The 17,500-nt window shown below is 42.1% G+C and overlaps 1 protein-coding gene across 3 annotated transcripts in view; it reads left to right on the forward strand.

Moving 5' to 3' along the window:
- The window catches only part of LOC110498404 (prospero homeobox protein 1), a 201,261-nt gene that overhangs the window by 138,044 nt on the left and 45,717 nt on the right, over window positions 1–17,500 (forward strand). For all 3 annotated transcript variants that reach the window (XM_090211640.1, XM_090211642.1, XM_090211641.1), the window contains exons 2-4: window positions 9,742–10,142; window positions 12,820–13,419; window positions 14,128–15,414. In XM_090211640.1, coding sequence (XP_090067766.1) covers window positions 9,742–10,142; window positions 12,820–13,419; window positions 14,128–15,414 — 2,288 coding nt within the window. The remainder of the gene's footprint in view (window positions 1–9,741; window positions 10,143–12,819; window positions 13,420–14,127; window positions 15,415–17,500) is intronic.

A 17,500-nucleotide genomic window follows, 5' to 3' on the forward strand; every position in this document is an offset into this window, starting at 1 on the left:
TTAAAATTCTGCCGAGTTGTTGCCTATTTCTTGGGCGTTTTACATTTTACACTATTGTAGGCCACAGTTCTTGAAATGTTATTTTTGACAGCAAGTGGTCAACCATAATAGGTGAACCAGTGTGACAGTTCGCGACAGAGAAACTGTCTCTAAGACTCAATCCACTGGGCACACACTGGTTGAATCAACGTTGTTTCCACGTCATTTCATTTCAGTTTTATTAAAACCAATGTGGAATAGACGTTGAATTGAGATCTGTGCCCAGTGGCAATTGCTTTGTTTAGCTACGGGGGCGGTCAGTGTTTAGCCTATAGACTGTATCACCAATTTTCTGTTGCTTTTCTGACAAGAATTTAAGAGGAAATGTTGCCTTCTCTTTGCCTCAGGCGCTTTGGCAGTCGAGTCGATGGCAGGTGCATCGGACAAAGGCTCCTGGCGTTAGTCAAAGTGGTCCTAATATCGTGTTCGACCAATCACACGATATAGATATAGTATCCGCATCACACATCTCCGGTGGTACAGGGAGAATCATTTGGTTGATTTAGATTGTATGGATTAGCCTAGTTATCCTTATAGTTATAGTTACAGGATTTAGTCCCACAATTGGGTTATTCGGTGTTTAATTGTAATTTTATTTTTTATTGACACGGAACTAAAATCATCAGGAGGTTGTTTGATGATCAGGACCTAAATTATTCTTTAGGACACATTCAAATCAGTTGAACAAGTGAAAATCGAACTCTTTTTTTCTTCTTCTCTTAAAGTGCAACTTTAAACCTCTCCGTTTTTCTTCTTCTCTTAAAGTCCAACTTTAAACCTCTCCGTTTTTCTTCTTCTCTTAAAGTCCAACTTTAAACCTCTCCGTTTTTCTTCTTCTCTTAAAGTCCAACTTTAAACCTCTCCGTTTTTCTTCTTCTCTTAAAGTCCAACTTTAAACCTCTCCGTTTTTCTTCTTCTCTTAAAGTCCAACTTTAAACCTCTCCGTTTTTCTTCTTCTCTTAAAGTCCAACTTTAAACCTCTCAGTTTTTCTTCTTCTCTTAAAGTCCAACTTTAAACCTCTCCGTTTTTCTTCTTCTCTTAAAGTCCAACTTTAAACCTCTCCGTTTTTCTTCTTCTCTGTTTTGTCTGTCTTCTCATTTCCATTTGGTCACACTAGTCCGAGTCTTAGTTCCATATCAGTAGAATTTCCCCCCCCCCCCCCCCCCCCCCCCCCAAAGAAACCTTCAGTTTCAGATGATATCCGTGAATTGGATTTCAACCAAGTAAATATAAGTTTACATAATATACATTTGAAAAACAATTATAAGTTAGACATAAATTAAATAAGTGTTTTATGGGAATTGAGCTATTAAGCTGATTTTGTCTCAATATCTATGTACATTCTTGTAAGATGCTGTTAAGCTACTATAGATACAGTGTTTGGACTATTTCAATGTCACAAAATTAAGTTTGTTGAGTAAATATTATGCTGGCTGAAGGACATTTCTATTCATGATAAAAAATTAAAAATAAATGTTTTTTTTTTTTAAATTAAAATACATTTTTATCATCACATTTTTGTAAAATATTTACATCGACATTTTAATAAATGTATTGATGGCACTGAAAAATTGTCCAGAAATGATTTCTCTGTGCCAAAGCTACAACTGGATGTCAAATTCAGAATAGAGTTTCGTTTCTTTGATGTACGGGGGAACACCTTGTTACAGTTGAATTGTTCCTGTCACAGTACAGTGTGAAAAGTCATGGCTTTACATTGTTATACTGTACTTATAAACTGGATGTTTACATTGAATCAGACTTCAAACATTTTGGATTGGGTTGGACTGAGTTTTAGAGGAAGTTGTTGCGTAGGGCGAACGTGACAGTCGGTGTCTGTGTAAGAGAGAGAGAGAGAGAGAGAGAGAGAGAGAGAGAGAGAGTAAATTGAATTTAATCTGAATTGAGAGATTGAGAGAGAGGTCAGAGTTGGACAGTGGGGGCACAGAATGATTCCAACCTGTCTTTTTTTTAACAAAACACGAAAAGCCCAGTCTCCTCCTTGTTTCAACTCTGCTTAACACAATCTCCTCTCTCTTTCTCTCTCTCTCTCTCGCTCTTCAATTCAATTCAATTCAATTGACTTTATTGACATGGCAAGTTCATTATTACTTACATTGTCAAAGTATACATATCAAAACATATATATATATATATATATATATATATATATATATGTATATATATATATATATATAGTTATATATAATATATATTATATTATATATATATATTATATATTATATCTCTCTCTCTCTCGCTCTCTCTCTCTCTCAATCTCTCTCTCTCTCTCTCTCTCTCTCTCTCTCTCTCTCTCTCTCTCTCTCTCTCTCTCTCTCTCTCTCTCTCTCTCTCTCTCTCTCTCTCTATTTCTCTGTCTCTCTCTCTCTCTCTCATTCTTTCTGTCTCTCTTATTGAATCTAATCCCTTCTCAACTAAAATGGAATTATGTTGAAATCCTTGGTTTACAGAGTGGACTATTTCAGACGAGAACACTTAAGAGCCCTACCTTCTCAAACCCAGTTTGGACTCTTGCTCGTCTCCCTGAAGTGTCAATAAAACCATAGCCACAGGAAGTAGGGGTGTTGAGGGTGCTGATTTAATACCATAGCCACAGGAAGTAGGGGTGTTGAGGGTGCTGATTTAAAACCATAGCCACAGGAAGTAGGGGTGTTGAGGGTGCTGATTTAAAACCATAGCCACAGGAAGTAGGGGGGTTGAGGGTGCTGATTTAATACCAAAGCCACAGGATGTAGGGGTGTTGAGGGTGCTGATTTAACACCAAAGCCACAGGAAGTAGGGGTGTTGAGGGTCCTGAAATGTTTTTTTCTTTCACAAAAGTAGTACTAGTCCTGTAATAGTGAACCTTTACTAGTCCTGTATTAGTGGACCTTTACTAGTCCTGTATTAACAGACCTTTACTAGTCTTGTATTACTAGTCCTATATTAACATACCTTTACTAGCCTGTATTAACATACCTTTACTAGTCCTGTATTAACATACCTTTACTAGTCCTGTATTAACAGACCTTTACCAGTCCTGTATTACTAGTCCTGTATTAACAGACCTTTACTAGCCTGTATTAACAGACCTTTACTAGTCCAGTATTAACAGGCCTTTACTAGCCCTGTATTACTAGCCTGTATTAACAGAACTTTACAAGTCCTGTATTAGAGGACCTTTACTAGTCCTGTATTACTAGTCCTGTATTAACATACCTTTACTAGTCCTGTATTACTAGTCCTGTATCACTAGTCCTGTATTAACAGAACTGTACTAGTCCTGTATTAACATACCTTTACTAGTCCTGTATTAACAGACCTTTACTAGTCCTGTATTACTAGTCCTGTATTACTAGTCCTGTATTAACAGACCTTTACCACTCCTGTATTAACAGGCCTTTACTAGTCCTGTATTACTAGTCCTGTATTAACAGACCTTTAACTAGTCCTGTATTAACAGACCTTTACTAGTCCTGTATTAACAGGCCTTTACTAGTCCTGTATTACTAGTCCTGTATTACTAGTCCTGTATTAACAGGCCTTTACTAGTCCTGTATTACTAGTCCTGTATTACTAGTCTTGTATTAACAGACCTTTACTAGTCCTGTATTAACAGGCCTTTACTAGTCCTGTATTAACAGACCTTTACTAGTCCTGTATTAACAGACCTTTACTATTCCTGTATTAACAGGCATTTACTAGTCCTGTATTACTAGTCCTGTATTACTAGTCCTGTATTAACAGACCTTTACTAGTCCTGTATTAACAGACCTTTACTAGTCCTGTATTAACAGGCCTTTACTAGTCCTGAATTACTAGTCCTGTATTAACAGACCTTTACTAGTCCTGTATTAACAGACCTTTACTAGTCCTGTATTAACAGGCCTTTACTAGTCCTGTATACTAGTCCTCTATTAACAGACCTTTACTAGTCCTGTATTAACAGACCTTTACTATTCCTGTATTAACAGACCTTTACTAGTCCTGTATTAACAGACCTTTACTAGTCCTGTATTAACAGACCTTTACTAGTCCTGTATTAGAGGACCTTTACTAGCCTGTATTAACAGGCCTTTACTAGTCCTGTATTAACAGACCTTTACTAGTCCTGTATTAACATACCTTTACTAGTCCTGGATTACTAGTCCTGTATTAACATACCTTTAATAGTCCTGTATTAACAGGCCTTTACTAGTCCTGTATTAACAGACCTTTACTAGTCCTGTACTAACAGACCTTTACTAGTCCTGGATTACGAGTCCTGTATTAACATACCTTTACTAGCCTGTATTAACATACCTTTACTAGTCCTGTATTAACAGACCTTTACTAGTCCTGTATTACTAGTCCTGTATTAACAGACCTTTACTAGCCTGTATTAACAGACCTTTACTAGTCCAGTATTAACAGGCCTTTACTAGCCCTGTATTACTAGCCTGTATTAACATACCTTTACTAGTCCTGTATTAACATACCTTTACTAGTCCTGTATTACTAGTCCTGTATTACTAGTCCTGTATTAACAGACCTTTACTAGTCCTGTATTAACAGACCTTTAATAGTCCTGTATTACTAGTCCTGTATTACTAGTCCTGTATTAACAGACCTTTATTAGTCCTGTATTAACAGACCTTTACTAGTCCTGTATTAGAGGACCTTTACTAGCCTGTATTAACAGGCCTTTACTAGTCCTGTATTAACAGACCTTTACTAGTCCTGTACTAACATACCTTTACTAGTCTTGGATTACTAGTCCTGTATTAAAATACCTTTACTAGTCCTGTATTAACAGGCCTTTACTAGTCCTGTATTACTAGTCCTGTATTAACAGACATTTACTAGTCCTGTATTAACAGACCTTTACTAGTCCTGTATTAACAGACCTTTACTAGTCCTGTATTAACAGACCTTTACTAGTCCTGTATTTACAGACCTTTACTAGTCCTGTATTAACAGACCTTTACTAGTCCTGTATTAACAGACCTTTACTAGTCCTGTATTAACAGACCTTTACTAGTCCTGTATTACTAGTCCTGTACTAACAGACCTTTACTAGTCCTGTATTAACAGACCTTTACTAGTCCTGTATTAACATACCTTTACTTGTCCTGTATTAACAGGCTTTTACTAGTCCTGTATTAACAGACCTTTACTAGTCCTGTATTAACAGACCTTTACTAGTCCTGTATTAACAGACCTTTACTAGTCCTGTATTAGAGGACCTTTACTAGCCTGTATTAACAGGCCTTTACTAGTCCTGTATTAACAGACCTTTACTAGTCCTTTACTAACAGACCTTTAATAGCCTGTATTAACAGACCTTTACTAGTCCAGTATTAACAGGCCTTTACTAGCCCTGTATTACTAGCCTGTATTAACATACCTTTACTAGTCCTGTATTAACATACATTTACTAGTCCTGTATTACTAGTCCTTTATTACTAGTCCTGTATTAACAGACCTTTACTAGTCCTGTATTAACAGACCTTTACTAGTCCTGTATTACTAGTCCTGTATTACTAGTCCTGTATTAACAGACCTTTATTAGTCCTGTATTAACACACCTTTACTAGTCCTGTATTAGAGGACCTTTACTAGCCTGTATTAACAGGCCTTTACTAGTCCTGTATTAACAGACCTTTACTAGTCCTGTATTAACAGACCTTTACTAGTCCTGTATTACTAGTCCTGTATTACTAGTCCTGTATTAACAGACCTTTATTAGTCCTGTATTAACACACCTTTACTAGTCCTGTATTAGAGGACCTTTACTAGCCTGTATTAACAGGCCTTTACTAGTCCTGTATTAACAGACCTTTACTAGTCCTGTACTAACATACCTTTACTAGTCTTGGATTACTAGTCCTGTATTAAAATACCTTTACTAGTCCTGTATTAACAGGCCTTTACTAGTCCTGTATTACTAGTCCTGTATTAACAGACATTTACTAGTCCTGTATTAACAGACCTTTACTAGTCCTGTATTAACAGACCTTTACTAGTCCTGTATTAACAGACCTTTACTAGTCCTGTATTTACAGACCTTTACTAGTCCTGTATTAACAGACCTTTACTAGTCCTGTATTAACAGACCTTTACTAGTCCTGTATTAACATACATTTACTAGTCCTGTATTACTAGTCCTGTACTAACAGACCTTTACTAGTCCTGTATTAACAGACCTTTACTAGTCCTGTATTAACATACCTTTACTAGTCCTGTATTAACAGGCCTTTACTAGTCCTGTATTAACAGACCTTTACTAGTCCTGTATTAACAGACCTTTACTAGTCCTGTATTAACAGACCTTTACTAGTCCTGTATTAACAGACCTTTACTAGTCCTGTATTAACAGGCCTTTACGAGTCCTGTATTACTAGTCCTGTATTAACAGACCTTTACTAGTCCTGTATTAACAGGCCTTTACTAGTCCTGTATTAGAGGACCTTTACTAGCCTGTATTAACAGGCCTTTACTAGTCCTGTATTAACAGACCTTTACTAGTCCTGTATTAACAGACCTTTACTAGTCCTGTATTAACAGACCTTTACTGGTCCTGTATTAACAGACCTTTACTAGTCCTGTATTAACAGACCTTTACTAGTCCTGTATTAACAGACCTTTACTAGTCCTGTATTAACAGACCTTTACTAGTCCTGTATTAACAGACCTCTACTAGTCCTGTATTACTAGTCCCGTATTAACAGACCTTTACTAGTCCTGTATTACTAGTCCTGTACTAACAGACCTTTACTAGTCCTGTATTAACATACCTTTACTAGTCCTGTATTAACAGACCTTTACTAGTCCTGTATTACTAGTCCTGTACTAACATACCTTTACTAGTCCTGTATTAACATACCTTTACTAGTCCTGTATTAACAGACCTTTACTATTCCTGTATTAACAGACCTTTACTAGTCCTGTATTACTAGTCCTGTATTAACATACCTTTACTAGTCCTGTATTAACAGACCTTTACTAGTCCTGTATTAACAGACCTTTACTAGTCCTGTATTACTACTTCTGTATTACTAGTCCTGTATTAACATACCTTTACTAGTCCTGTATTAACATACCTTTACTACTCCTGTATTAACAGACCTTTATTAGTCCTGTAATAGAGGACCTTTACTAGTCCTGTATTAACAGACCTTTACTAGTCCTGTATTAACAGACCCTTACTACTCCTGTATTAACAGACCTTTATTAGTCCTGTAATAGAGGACCTTTACTAGTCCTGTATTAGTGGACCTTTACTAGTCCTGTATTAACAGACCTTTACTAGTCCTGTATTAACAGACCTTTACTAGTCCTGTATTAACAGACCTTTATTAGTCCTGTATTAACATACCTTTACTAGTCCTTTATTACTACTCCTGTATTACTAGTCCTGTATTAACAGACCTTTACTAGTCCTGTATTAACAGACCTTTACTAGTCCTGTATTAACATACCTTTACTAGTCCTGTATTAACAGACCTTTACTAGTCCTGTATTAACAGACCTTTACTACTCCTGTATTAACAGACCTTTATTAGTCCTGTAATAGAGGACCTTTACTAGTCCTGTATTAACAGACCTTTACTAGTCCTGTATTAACAGACCCTTACTACTCCTGTATTAACAGACCTTTATTAGTCCTGTAATAGAGGACCTTTACTAGTCCTGTATTAACAGACCTTTACTAGTCCTGTATTAACAGACCTTTACTAGTCCTGTATTAACATACCTTTACTAGTCCTGTATTAACAGACCTTTACTAGTCCTGTATTAACATACCTTTACTAGTCCTGTATTAACATACCTTTACTACTCCTGTATTAACAGACCTTTATTAGTCCTGTAATAGAGGACCTTTACTAGTCCTGTATTAACAGACCTTTACTAGTCCTGTATTAACAGACCTTTACTAGTCCTGTATTAACATACCTTTACTAGTCCTGAATAACAGACCTTTACTAGTCCTGTACTAACAGACCTTTACTAGTCCTGTACTAACAGACCTTTACTAGTCCTGTATTAGTGGACCTTTACTAGTCCTGTATTAACATACCTTTACTAGTCCTGTATTAACAGGCCTTTACTAGTCATGTATTACTAGTCCTGTATTACTAATCCTGTATTAACAGACCATTACTAGTCCTGTATTAACAGGCCTTTACTAGTCCTGTATTAGAGGACCTTTACTAGTCCTGTATTAGAGGACCTTTACTAGCCTGTATTAGAGGACCTTTACTAGCCTGTATTAACAGACCTTTACTAGTCCTGTATTAACAGACCTTTACTAGTCCTGTATTAACAAGCCTTTACTAGTCCTGTATTAGAGGACCTTTACTAGTCCTGTATTAGAGGACCTTTACTAGTCCTGTATTAACAGACCTTTACTAGTCCTGTATTAACAGACCTTTACTAGTCCTGTATTAGAGGACCTTTACTAGTCCTGTACTAACAGACCTTTACTAGTCCTGTATTAACAGACCTTTACTAGTCCTGTATTACCCCTGTATTAGAGGACCTTTACTAGTCCTGTACTAACAGACCTTTACTAGTCCTGTACTAACAGACCTTTACTAGTCTTGTATTAGTGGACATTTACTAGTCCTGTAATAACAGACCTTTACTAGTCCTGTATTACTAGTCCTGTATTACTAGTCCTGTACTAACAGACCTTTACTAGTCCTGTATTAACATACCTTTACTAGTCCTGTATTACTAGTCCTGTATTAGAGGACCTTTACTAGTCCTGTACTAACATACCTTTACTAGTCCTGTATTAACAGACCTTTACTATTCCTGTATTACTCCTGTATTAGAGGACCTTTACTAGTCCTGTACTAACAGACCTTTACTAGTCCTGTACTAACAGACCTTTACTAGTCCTGTATTAGTGGACCTTTACTAGTCCTGTATTAGTGGACCTTTACTAGTCCTGTATTAACAGACCTTTACTAGTCCTGTATTAACAGACCTTTACTAGTCCTGTATTAACAGACCTTTACTAGTCCTGTATTACTAGTCCTGTATTACTAGTCCTGTATTAACAGACCTTTACTAGTCCTGTATTACTCGTCCTGTATTACTAGTCCTGTATTACTAGTCCTGTATTAACATACCTTTACTAGTCCTGTATTAACATACCTTTACTAGCCTGTATTAACAGACCTTTACTAGTCCTGTATTAACAGACCTTTACTAGCTTGTATTAACAGACCTTTACTAGTCCTGTATTAACAGACCTTTACTAGTCCTGTATTAGAGGACCGTTACTAGTCCTGTATTACTAGTCCTGCATTAACAGACCTTTACTAGTCCTGTATTAACAGACCTTTACTAGTCCTGTATTAGAGGACCTTTACTAGTCCTGTATTAACAGACCTTTACTAGTCCTGTATTAACAGACCTTTACTAGTCCTGTATTAACAGACCTTTACTAGTCCTGTATTAGAGGACCTTTACTAGCCTGTATTAACAGACCTTTACTAGTCCTGTATTAACAGACCTTTACTAGTCCTGTATTAGAGGACCTTTACTAGCCTGTATTAACAGACCTTTACTAGTCCTGTATTACTAGTCCTGTATTACTCCTGTATTAGAGGACCTTTACTAGTCCTGTATTAGCAGACCTTTACTAGTCCTGTATTAACAGACCTTTACTAGTCCTGTATTAACATAATGTCTTTTCTCTATCAATCCAGGTGCACCTGTCTGTAAGGATCCTTCGATATGTCACTTTAGCTGCCCCTCGAGGATGCCTGACCATGCTTCATCCCTAAGCAGACAGACCAAGCGGCGCCGGGTGGACATCGGGGTGAAGAGGACTCTGGGAAGTGTAGTTTTTTCCAGAGCAAGAGAGAACCTCCTACTCAACGCCATGAACCAATCCCACGGCCCCAAACAAGACGGAGACTGCTCATTGGTCCCTCACAGCTATGGTGGGTCCAATGGGGACGGAGCGAAGTCGAATGTTCTCCGGAAGCTTCTGAAGCGAGCGAACTCGTACGAAGACGCCATGATGCCTTTCCCTGGCACCACCATCATCTCTCAACTGCTGAAGAGTAACATGGGGAAGAATGGAGACAGAGAGGGAGGCTTCCAGGTATACACACACTGTACACACACTGTACACACACACACTGTACACACACTGTACACACACTGTATACACACACACACTGTACACACACTGTACACACACACACACACACACACACACACACACACACACACACACACACACACACACACTGTACACACAAACACACTGTACACACACTGTACACACACTGTACACACACACACACACACACACACACACTGTACACACTGTACACACTGTATACACACACACACTGTACACACACTGTACACACACTGTATACACACACACACACTGTACACACACTGTACAGACACTGAACACACACTGTATACACACAAACAGTACACACACTGTACACACACACACACACTGTACACACAAACACACTGTACACACACTGTACACACACTGTACACACACACACACACACACTGTACACACTGTACACACTGCATACACACACACACTGTACACACACTGTACACACACTGTATACACACACACACACTGTACACACACTGTACAGACACTGAACACACACTGTATACACACACACAGTACACACACTGTACACACACACACACACTGTACACACACTGTACACACACACACTGTACACACACTGTACACACACACACTGTACACACACTGTACACACACACTGTACACACACTGTACACACACTGTACACACACACACTGTACACACACTGTACACACACTGTACACACACACTGTACACACACTTTATACACACTGTACTCTCAGTGTACACACACTGTACACACACTGTACACAATCACTCTAAGTAATCTAATCCCGTGTGGGATTATCAGATTATTAACTATTAACTTTGTTTAAATAAGAATGTGTATGTGTGTACAGTGTGTGTACAGTGTGTGTACAGTGTGTATACAGTGTGTGTACAGTGTGTGTACAGTGTGTGTGTGTTTACAGTGTGTGTACAGTGTGAATACAGTGTGTGTGTGTGTACAGTGTGTGTACAGTGTGTGTGTGTGTTTACAGTGTGTGTGTGTGTGTGTGTGTGTGTGTGTGTGTGTGTACAGTGTGTGTACAGTGTGTGTAGAGTGTGTGTACAGTGTGTGTGTGTATACAGTGTGTGTACAGTGTGTATGTGTGTGTGTGTGTGTGTACATCGTGTGTGTGTGTGTACAGTGTGTGTGTGTTTACAGTGTGTGTACAGTGTGTGTACAGTGTGTGTACAGTGTGTATATAGTGTGTGTACAGTGTGTGTGCAGTGTGTGTGTATACAGTGTGTGTACAGTGTGTGTGTGTACAGTGTGTGTACAGTGTGTGTACAGTGTGTGTGTGTATACAGTGTGTGTACAGTGTGTGTGTGTATACAGTGTGTGTACAGTGTGTGTGTACAGTGTGTGTACAGTGTGTGCACACACTGTAAACACACACACACTGTACACACACTGTACAAACACTGTAAACACACACACACTGTACACACACTGTATACACACACACACTGTACACACACTGTACACACACTGTACACACACACACTGTACACACACTGTATACACACACACTGCACACACACTGTACACACACTATATACACACTGTACACACACTGTACACACACTGTACACACACTGTAAACACACACACACTGTTCACACACTGTACACACACACTATACACACACACACACACACTGTACACACACACTATACACACACACACACACTGTACACACACTGTACACACACTGTAAACACACACTGTACACACACACTGTACACACACTCACACTGTACACACACTGTACACACACCCTGTACACACACTGTACACACACTGTAAACACACACACTGTACACACACACACTGTACACACACTGTACACACACTGTACACACACTGTACACACACTGTACACACACTGTACACACACACACTGTACACACACACACACACACACACACACACTGAACACACGCTGTACACACACTGTACACACACACACACAGACTGTATACACACTGTACACACACACACTGTACACACACACACACACACACACGCACACTGTACACACACACACACACTGTACACACTGTACACACACACACACACACACACACACACACACACACACACACACACACACACACACACACACACACACACACACTGTACACACACTGTTTACACACTGTACACACACAAACACACACTGTACACACACACACACACACACACACAACACACTGTACCCACACACACAAACACGCTGTACACACACACTTTACACACACTGTACACACACTGTACACACACTGTACACACACACTGTACACACTGTACACACACACACACACACACACACACACACACACTGTACACACACACACACACACACACACACTGTACACACACACACACACACACACTGGACACACACACACTGTGCACACACTGTGCACACACTGTGGACACACTGTACACACACTGTACACACACACTGTACACACACACACACACTGTACACACACACACACACACACACTGTACACACACACACTGTACACACACACACATTCTTATTTAAACAAAGTTAATAGTTAATAATCTGATAATCCCACACGGGATTAGATTACTTAGAGTGATTGACTAACTCAATCTATCCTTTTCTTCCAGGGTAGTGGAGGTCTCTCCAGCGCTGGGTCCGATCTCCAAGCTGAGGATGTCTGCAGTAACTCCTCCAGAGACAGAGACAGCCCCCTCTCTCCCTCCCCCTCCTCCCCCTGCCTCCCCCCATTTGTCCACCCCCCCCTTCCTCCTCATCCCCCGCTCACCCCTCTGGACCTGGAGCGCCTCACGGACGAGCACCTGCGTGCCAAACGGGCCAGGGTGGAGAACATCATTCGGGGCATGAGCCATTCCCCCTGCGTGGCTCCGCCTGCCCTCCGGCATGGAGAAAGGGACAGAGAAGGAGACCGAGAGACAGGGAACGAGAGGGTGAGAAGAGAGAACAGGGAACGGGACTGTCCCCCACCGCAGTCTCCCAGCCCTGGGTCTTTATCTAGAAGGGAGGAGTACAAGGAGAGCCTGGGGGAGGCTAGAGGAGAGGTGTACAGGGAGAGTCAGGGGGGGACTAGAGGAGAGGTGTACAGAGAGAACAAGAGAAAGCAGCGTCTCCCCCAGCAGCAGCAGTCCTTTACCCAGCTGGTGTGTGTCAGACAGGAGAAGAGGCAAGAGGAGAGACGACAACTCAAACTACAGCTAGAGGATATGCAGGTGAGGGGATGCACACACACACACACACACAGACACACACACACACACACACACACACACACCGACACACACAGACACACACACACAGACTCTCTCTCTCTCTCACACACGCACACACACACACACACACACACACACACACACACACACACACACACACACACACACACACACACACACACACACACACACACACACACAGACAGACTCTCTCCCTCACACACACATACACACACACACACACACAGACTCTCTCTCTCACACACACACACACACACACACACACACACACACACACACACACACACACACACACACACACAGACAGACTCTCTCTCTCACACACACATACACACACACACACACACACACACACACACACACACTGCAAGTTGTAAATATGTCTATTTGGGTTGTAGAAAAGCGGCCAAAATGTGCTTTATTACAGAAGCAGCGTTATTTCATATATTAAATTGATTACTTTATTACCTCGTGTGTGTAGTTATTTATTAATTGATTGATGGATTATATATGTCTTTATATATAGTATTATTAATGTATATTTATGTATTCGTATTCCCCTGTATTTATATGGGTGATCATTTTGTGTTTCAGCTGCAGAAGTTGTTAGCAATTAATCAATTAATTAATATTTTTTGATTGATCGATTGATATATATTTAAAAAAAAGTTTGTATCGTTTCTACAGAAACAACTTCGTCAGCTGCAGGAGAAGTTCTATCAGATCTATGACATTGAGACTGAGGAGGAGGAGGAAAGAGGAGGAGGAGGGGAGGAGGAGGATGACAGAGAGAATGAGAGAGAGTTGGGGAGAGGAGGAGGAGGGGGAGAGGAGGAGGAGAACAGAGAGAACGAGAGAGAGTTGGGGAGAGGAGGAGGGGAGGAGGAGGAGGACAGAGATAATGAGAGAGAGGAGAGAGGAGGAGGGGAGGAAGACGGGAACCAGTCGGAGGACAGTGTCCGCTCCGACGGTTTGGAGGACAGACACAGGGACCACCACGGCAACCGTAACCGTGCCGATCGTATCCACGGCGACTTGTCAGAGTTGCTTGACGACCCAGGTCTGTTTCTGGAGCGAGCCAGAGCCCTGCTCCGAGAACAGGCCCTTTTGGATGGGGAGAGGGAGGAGGACGAGAGAGAGGAGGGAGAGAGGGAGGGGAGGGAGGAGAGTGATTGGGGCCGAGGGGAGAGAGGGGTTGGAGGGGGGACGATGCGAGCAGAGGGGAGGCAGCTAGCCGAGACTCTGAAACAGGAGCTGAACTCTGCCATGTCGCAGGTGGTGGACACCGTGGTTAACGGGTTCAACCACAAACCCCCCAACCATCATCACCTTCAACATCATCCTCATCACCGTGGCTCCCAAAACACCCCCTCTGCCACCAACACTGCCTCACAGGCCTCCTTCCCTCCCTTCCCCACGTCCCTCAGCACGGACTCTCAAAGCCCCATCTTCCACGCAGCCAACCAGAGGCTGCCATGCTTTGGTGATGTCATCATCCCTAGCCCGCTGGACTCGTTCGTGGGTCTCAGCGTCCCTACGGCCAGCGACCAGACAGAAGCACTACCTCTAGTGGTCAGGAAGACCAACGCCGACCCACAACACCGGAACCCCTCTCTCCCTCCTCCTTACCCCCACCACCCCTCCCTCCATCCCTCCCCCCTCTCTGCCTCTCTGGGGTTCTCCCCTCCCTCCTTCCGGCACCCCTTCTCCCTCCCTCTCATGGGATACCCCTTCCAGAGTTTCCCCAAAGACCAGCGCTCTCCCCCTGAGTCCATGGACCTCTCCAGGGAAACTGTAGGGCTGCGAACCAAGATGGGGTCAGGCGGGGGCATCCATTTTGTCTCCCACCACCACCACCACAGGCAGAGCACTCCACCCCAACATGGAGGAGGGAGCGAGGGGCTGTCGCTCATCAAGTCAGAGTGTGGAGAGCTCCAGGACATGGCTGACATATCGCCTTATTCAGGGAGTACCGTATCCTTTCCTACTAAACTCCAGGTGTGTGTGTGTGTCTCTCAGTGGACGACAGATTGAGACATCTTTAGTCAGGTAGATGGCTCAAGGTTGACTTTGAAAACGGACATCTTTCCATGTCCTGAGAATGTCGGGAAATGTCTTCAAAACCGGCCACTAGGGGAAAACGTGGCTGACACTAATTTTTCTGTCATATTTTTAACCCCTATCCCAAACCTTAATGCGTAACTTCACCATTCAGAATGAAATGTCTAAACGTCATGTTTTTAACCCTATACAAAACCTTAACTCTTACCTTCAGAATATGAAATGAAATTGGTAAAACCTCAACATGTTGTTGGTCTCAGTAGTGGCTGTAATAGTCCTTAATTTAATTAATCTCCATTAATTGGTTCCTGCTCTAACCCCTGTGTTCTCCCGACAGGGGGGGGATAAAAAGGGGCGCGAGGGTCTTGCAAGGGGAAGATTGCACGCTGGTCTCCAGGCTTTCAAGTGAGGACAGCGGGGACTAGTGCTCTGAGGTGCTGAGAGGGCACGACACACACACGCACGCACACACACACACACACACACACACACACACACACACACACACACACACACACACACACACACACACACGCACGCACACCTCCTATCTTTTCAGTTGTCACTGTCTCAGTGTCTCTCAGAAGGTCGGCGCTGTGAGACTTTGTACATAAACGCTCAAAGCAAATCAGACTTCACACAGTGTGTGTGTGTGTGTGTGTGTGTGTGTGTGTGTGTGTGTGTCTTCATACATAACGCTCAAAAGCTAATTCTATTTCAAAGTCAGGAAGAGAAACGATGATGAGTGGTGTGAGAGAAGGGTTCTGAACCGGGGATATAGAGGAGAAGGGTTCTGAACCGGGGATGTAGAGGAGAAGGGTTCTGAACCGGGGATGTAGAGGAGAAGGGTTCTGAACCGGGGATGTAGAGGAGATGGGTTCTGAACCGGGGAAGTACAGGAGAAGGGTTCTGAACCGGGGATGTAGAGGAGAAGGGTTCTGAACCGGGGATGTAGAGGAGATGGGTTCTGAACCGGGGAAGTACAGGAGAAGGGTTCTGAACCGGGGCCATACAGGAGAAGGGTTCTGAACCGGGGATGTAGAGGAGAAGGGTTCTGAACCGGGGATATAGAGGAGAAGGGTTCTGAACCGGGGATGTAGAGGAGAAGGGTTCTGAACCGGGGATGTAGAGGAGAAGGTTTCTGAACCGGGGGTGTACAGGAGAAGGGTTCTGAACCGGGGATATAGAGGAGATGGGTTCTGAACCGGGGAAGTACAGGAGAAGGGTTCTGAACCGGGGCCATACAGGAGAAGGGTTCTGAACCGGGGATATAGAGGAGATGGGTTCTGAACCGGGGAAGTACAGGAGAAGGGTTCTGAACCGAGGACGTACAGGAGAAGGGTTCTGAACCGGGGATATAGAGGAGATGGGTTCTGAACCGGGGTTGTAGAGGAGAATGGTTCTGTAAGAGGAAGTTAGCTTCTCAGGTATTCAGTTTCCTGGTGTGTGACGGGGGGATTGAAAAGTGTGTATGTGTGTGTGTGTGTGACACATCACTTTAAGCACAGATAACCGTTGCCTGGCAGTTTTGTATGTTGTCTTCTGCCTTTTACATTGAAAACCCACACACACACACTCTCTCACTTTGGTGGCAGGCAGGTGTGAACAGGTGTGAACAGGTAGTTGTTTATCTTTCATATTGAGAGGCTCCTCTGGTTCAGCACTGTCTGTTCTGCTCACACACATGACACACACGCACACACGCACACACACACACAAACACTTTCGTTTGAAGAACAAAGTGTAACGACAACAAGACATAGAACCCAAGAATAGCACTATCTCTCCAGCTACTGAGGAGATGTATTGGTGGTTCTCACTTTCAAATATATCAAAGCTGACGTAGTCGTTTCGTTCAATCACATTTCGTTATAATGATCCGCTACTTCTATTCCAGACACGAAACACTCACTGTAGTAAGTAGAATTGTAGTATAGTAGGTAGCCTGGGATATTGTTCACGTATTACCCTACCAGAGATGGACGTTACGTGCACCTGT

Source organism: Oncorhynchus mykiss, chromosome 19 (genome assembly GCF_057628025.1).
Source record: "Oncorhynchus mykiss isolate SJ-2025 chromosome 19, ASM5762802v1, whole genome shotgun sequence".
In the NCBI taxonomy this organism is placed as follows: domain Eukaryota; kingdom Metazoa; phylum Chordata; class Actinopteri; order Salmoniformes; family Salmonidae; genus Oncorhynchus; species Oncorhynchus mykiss.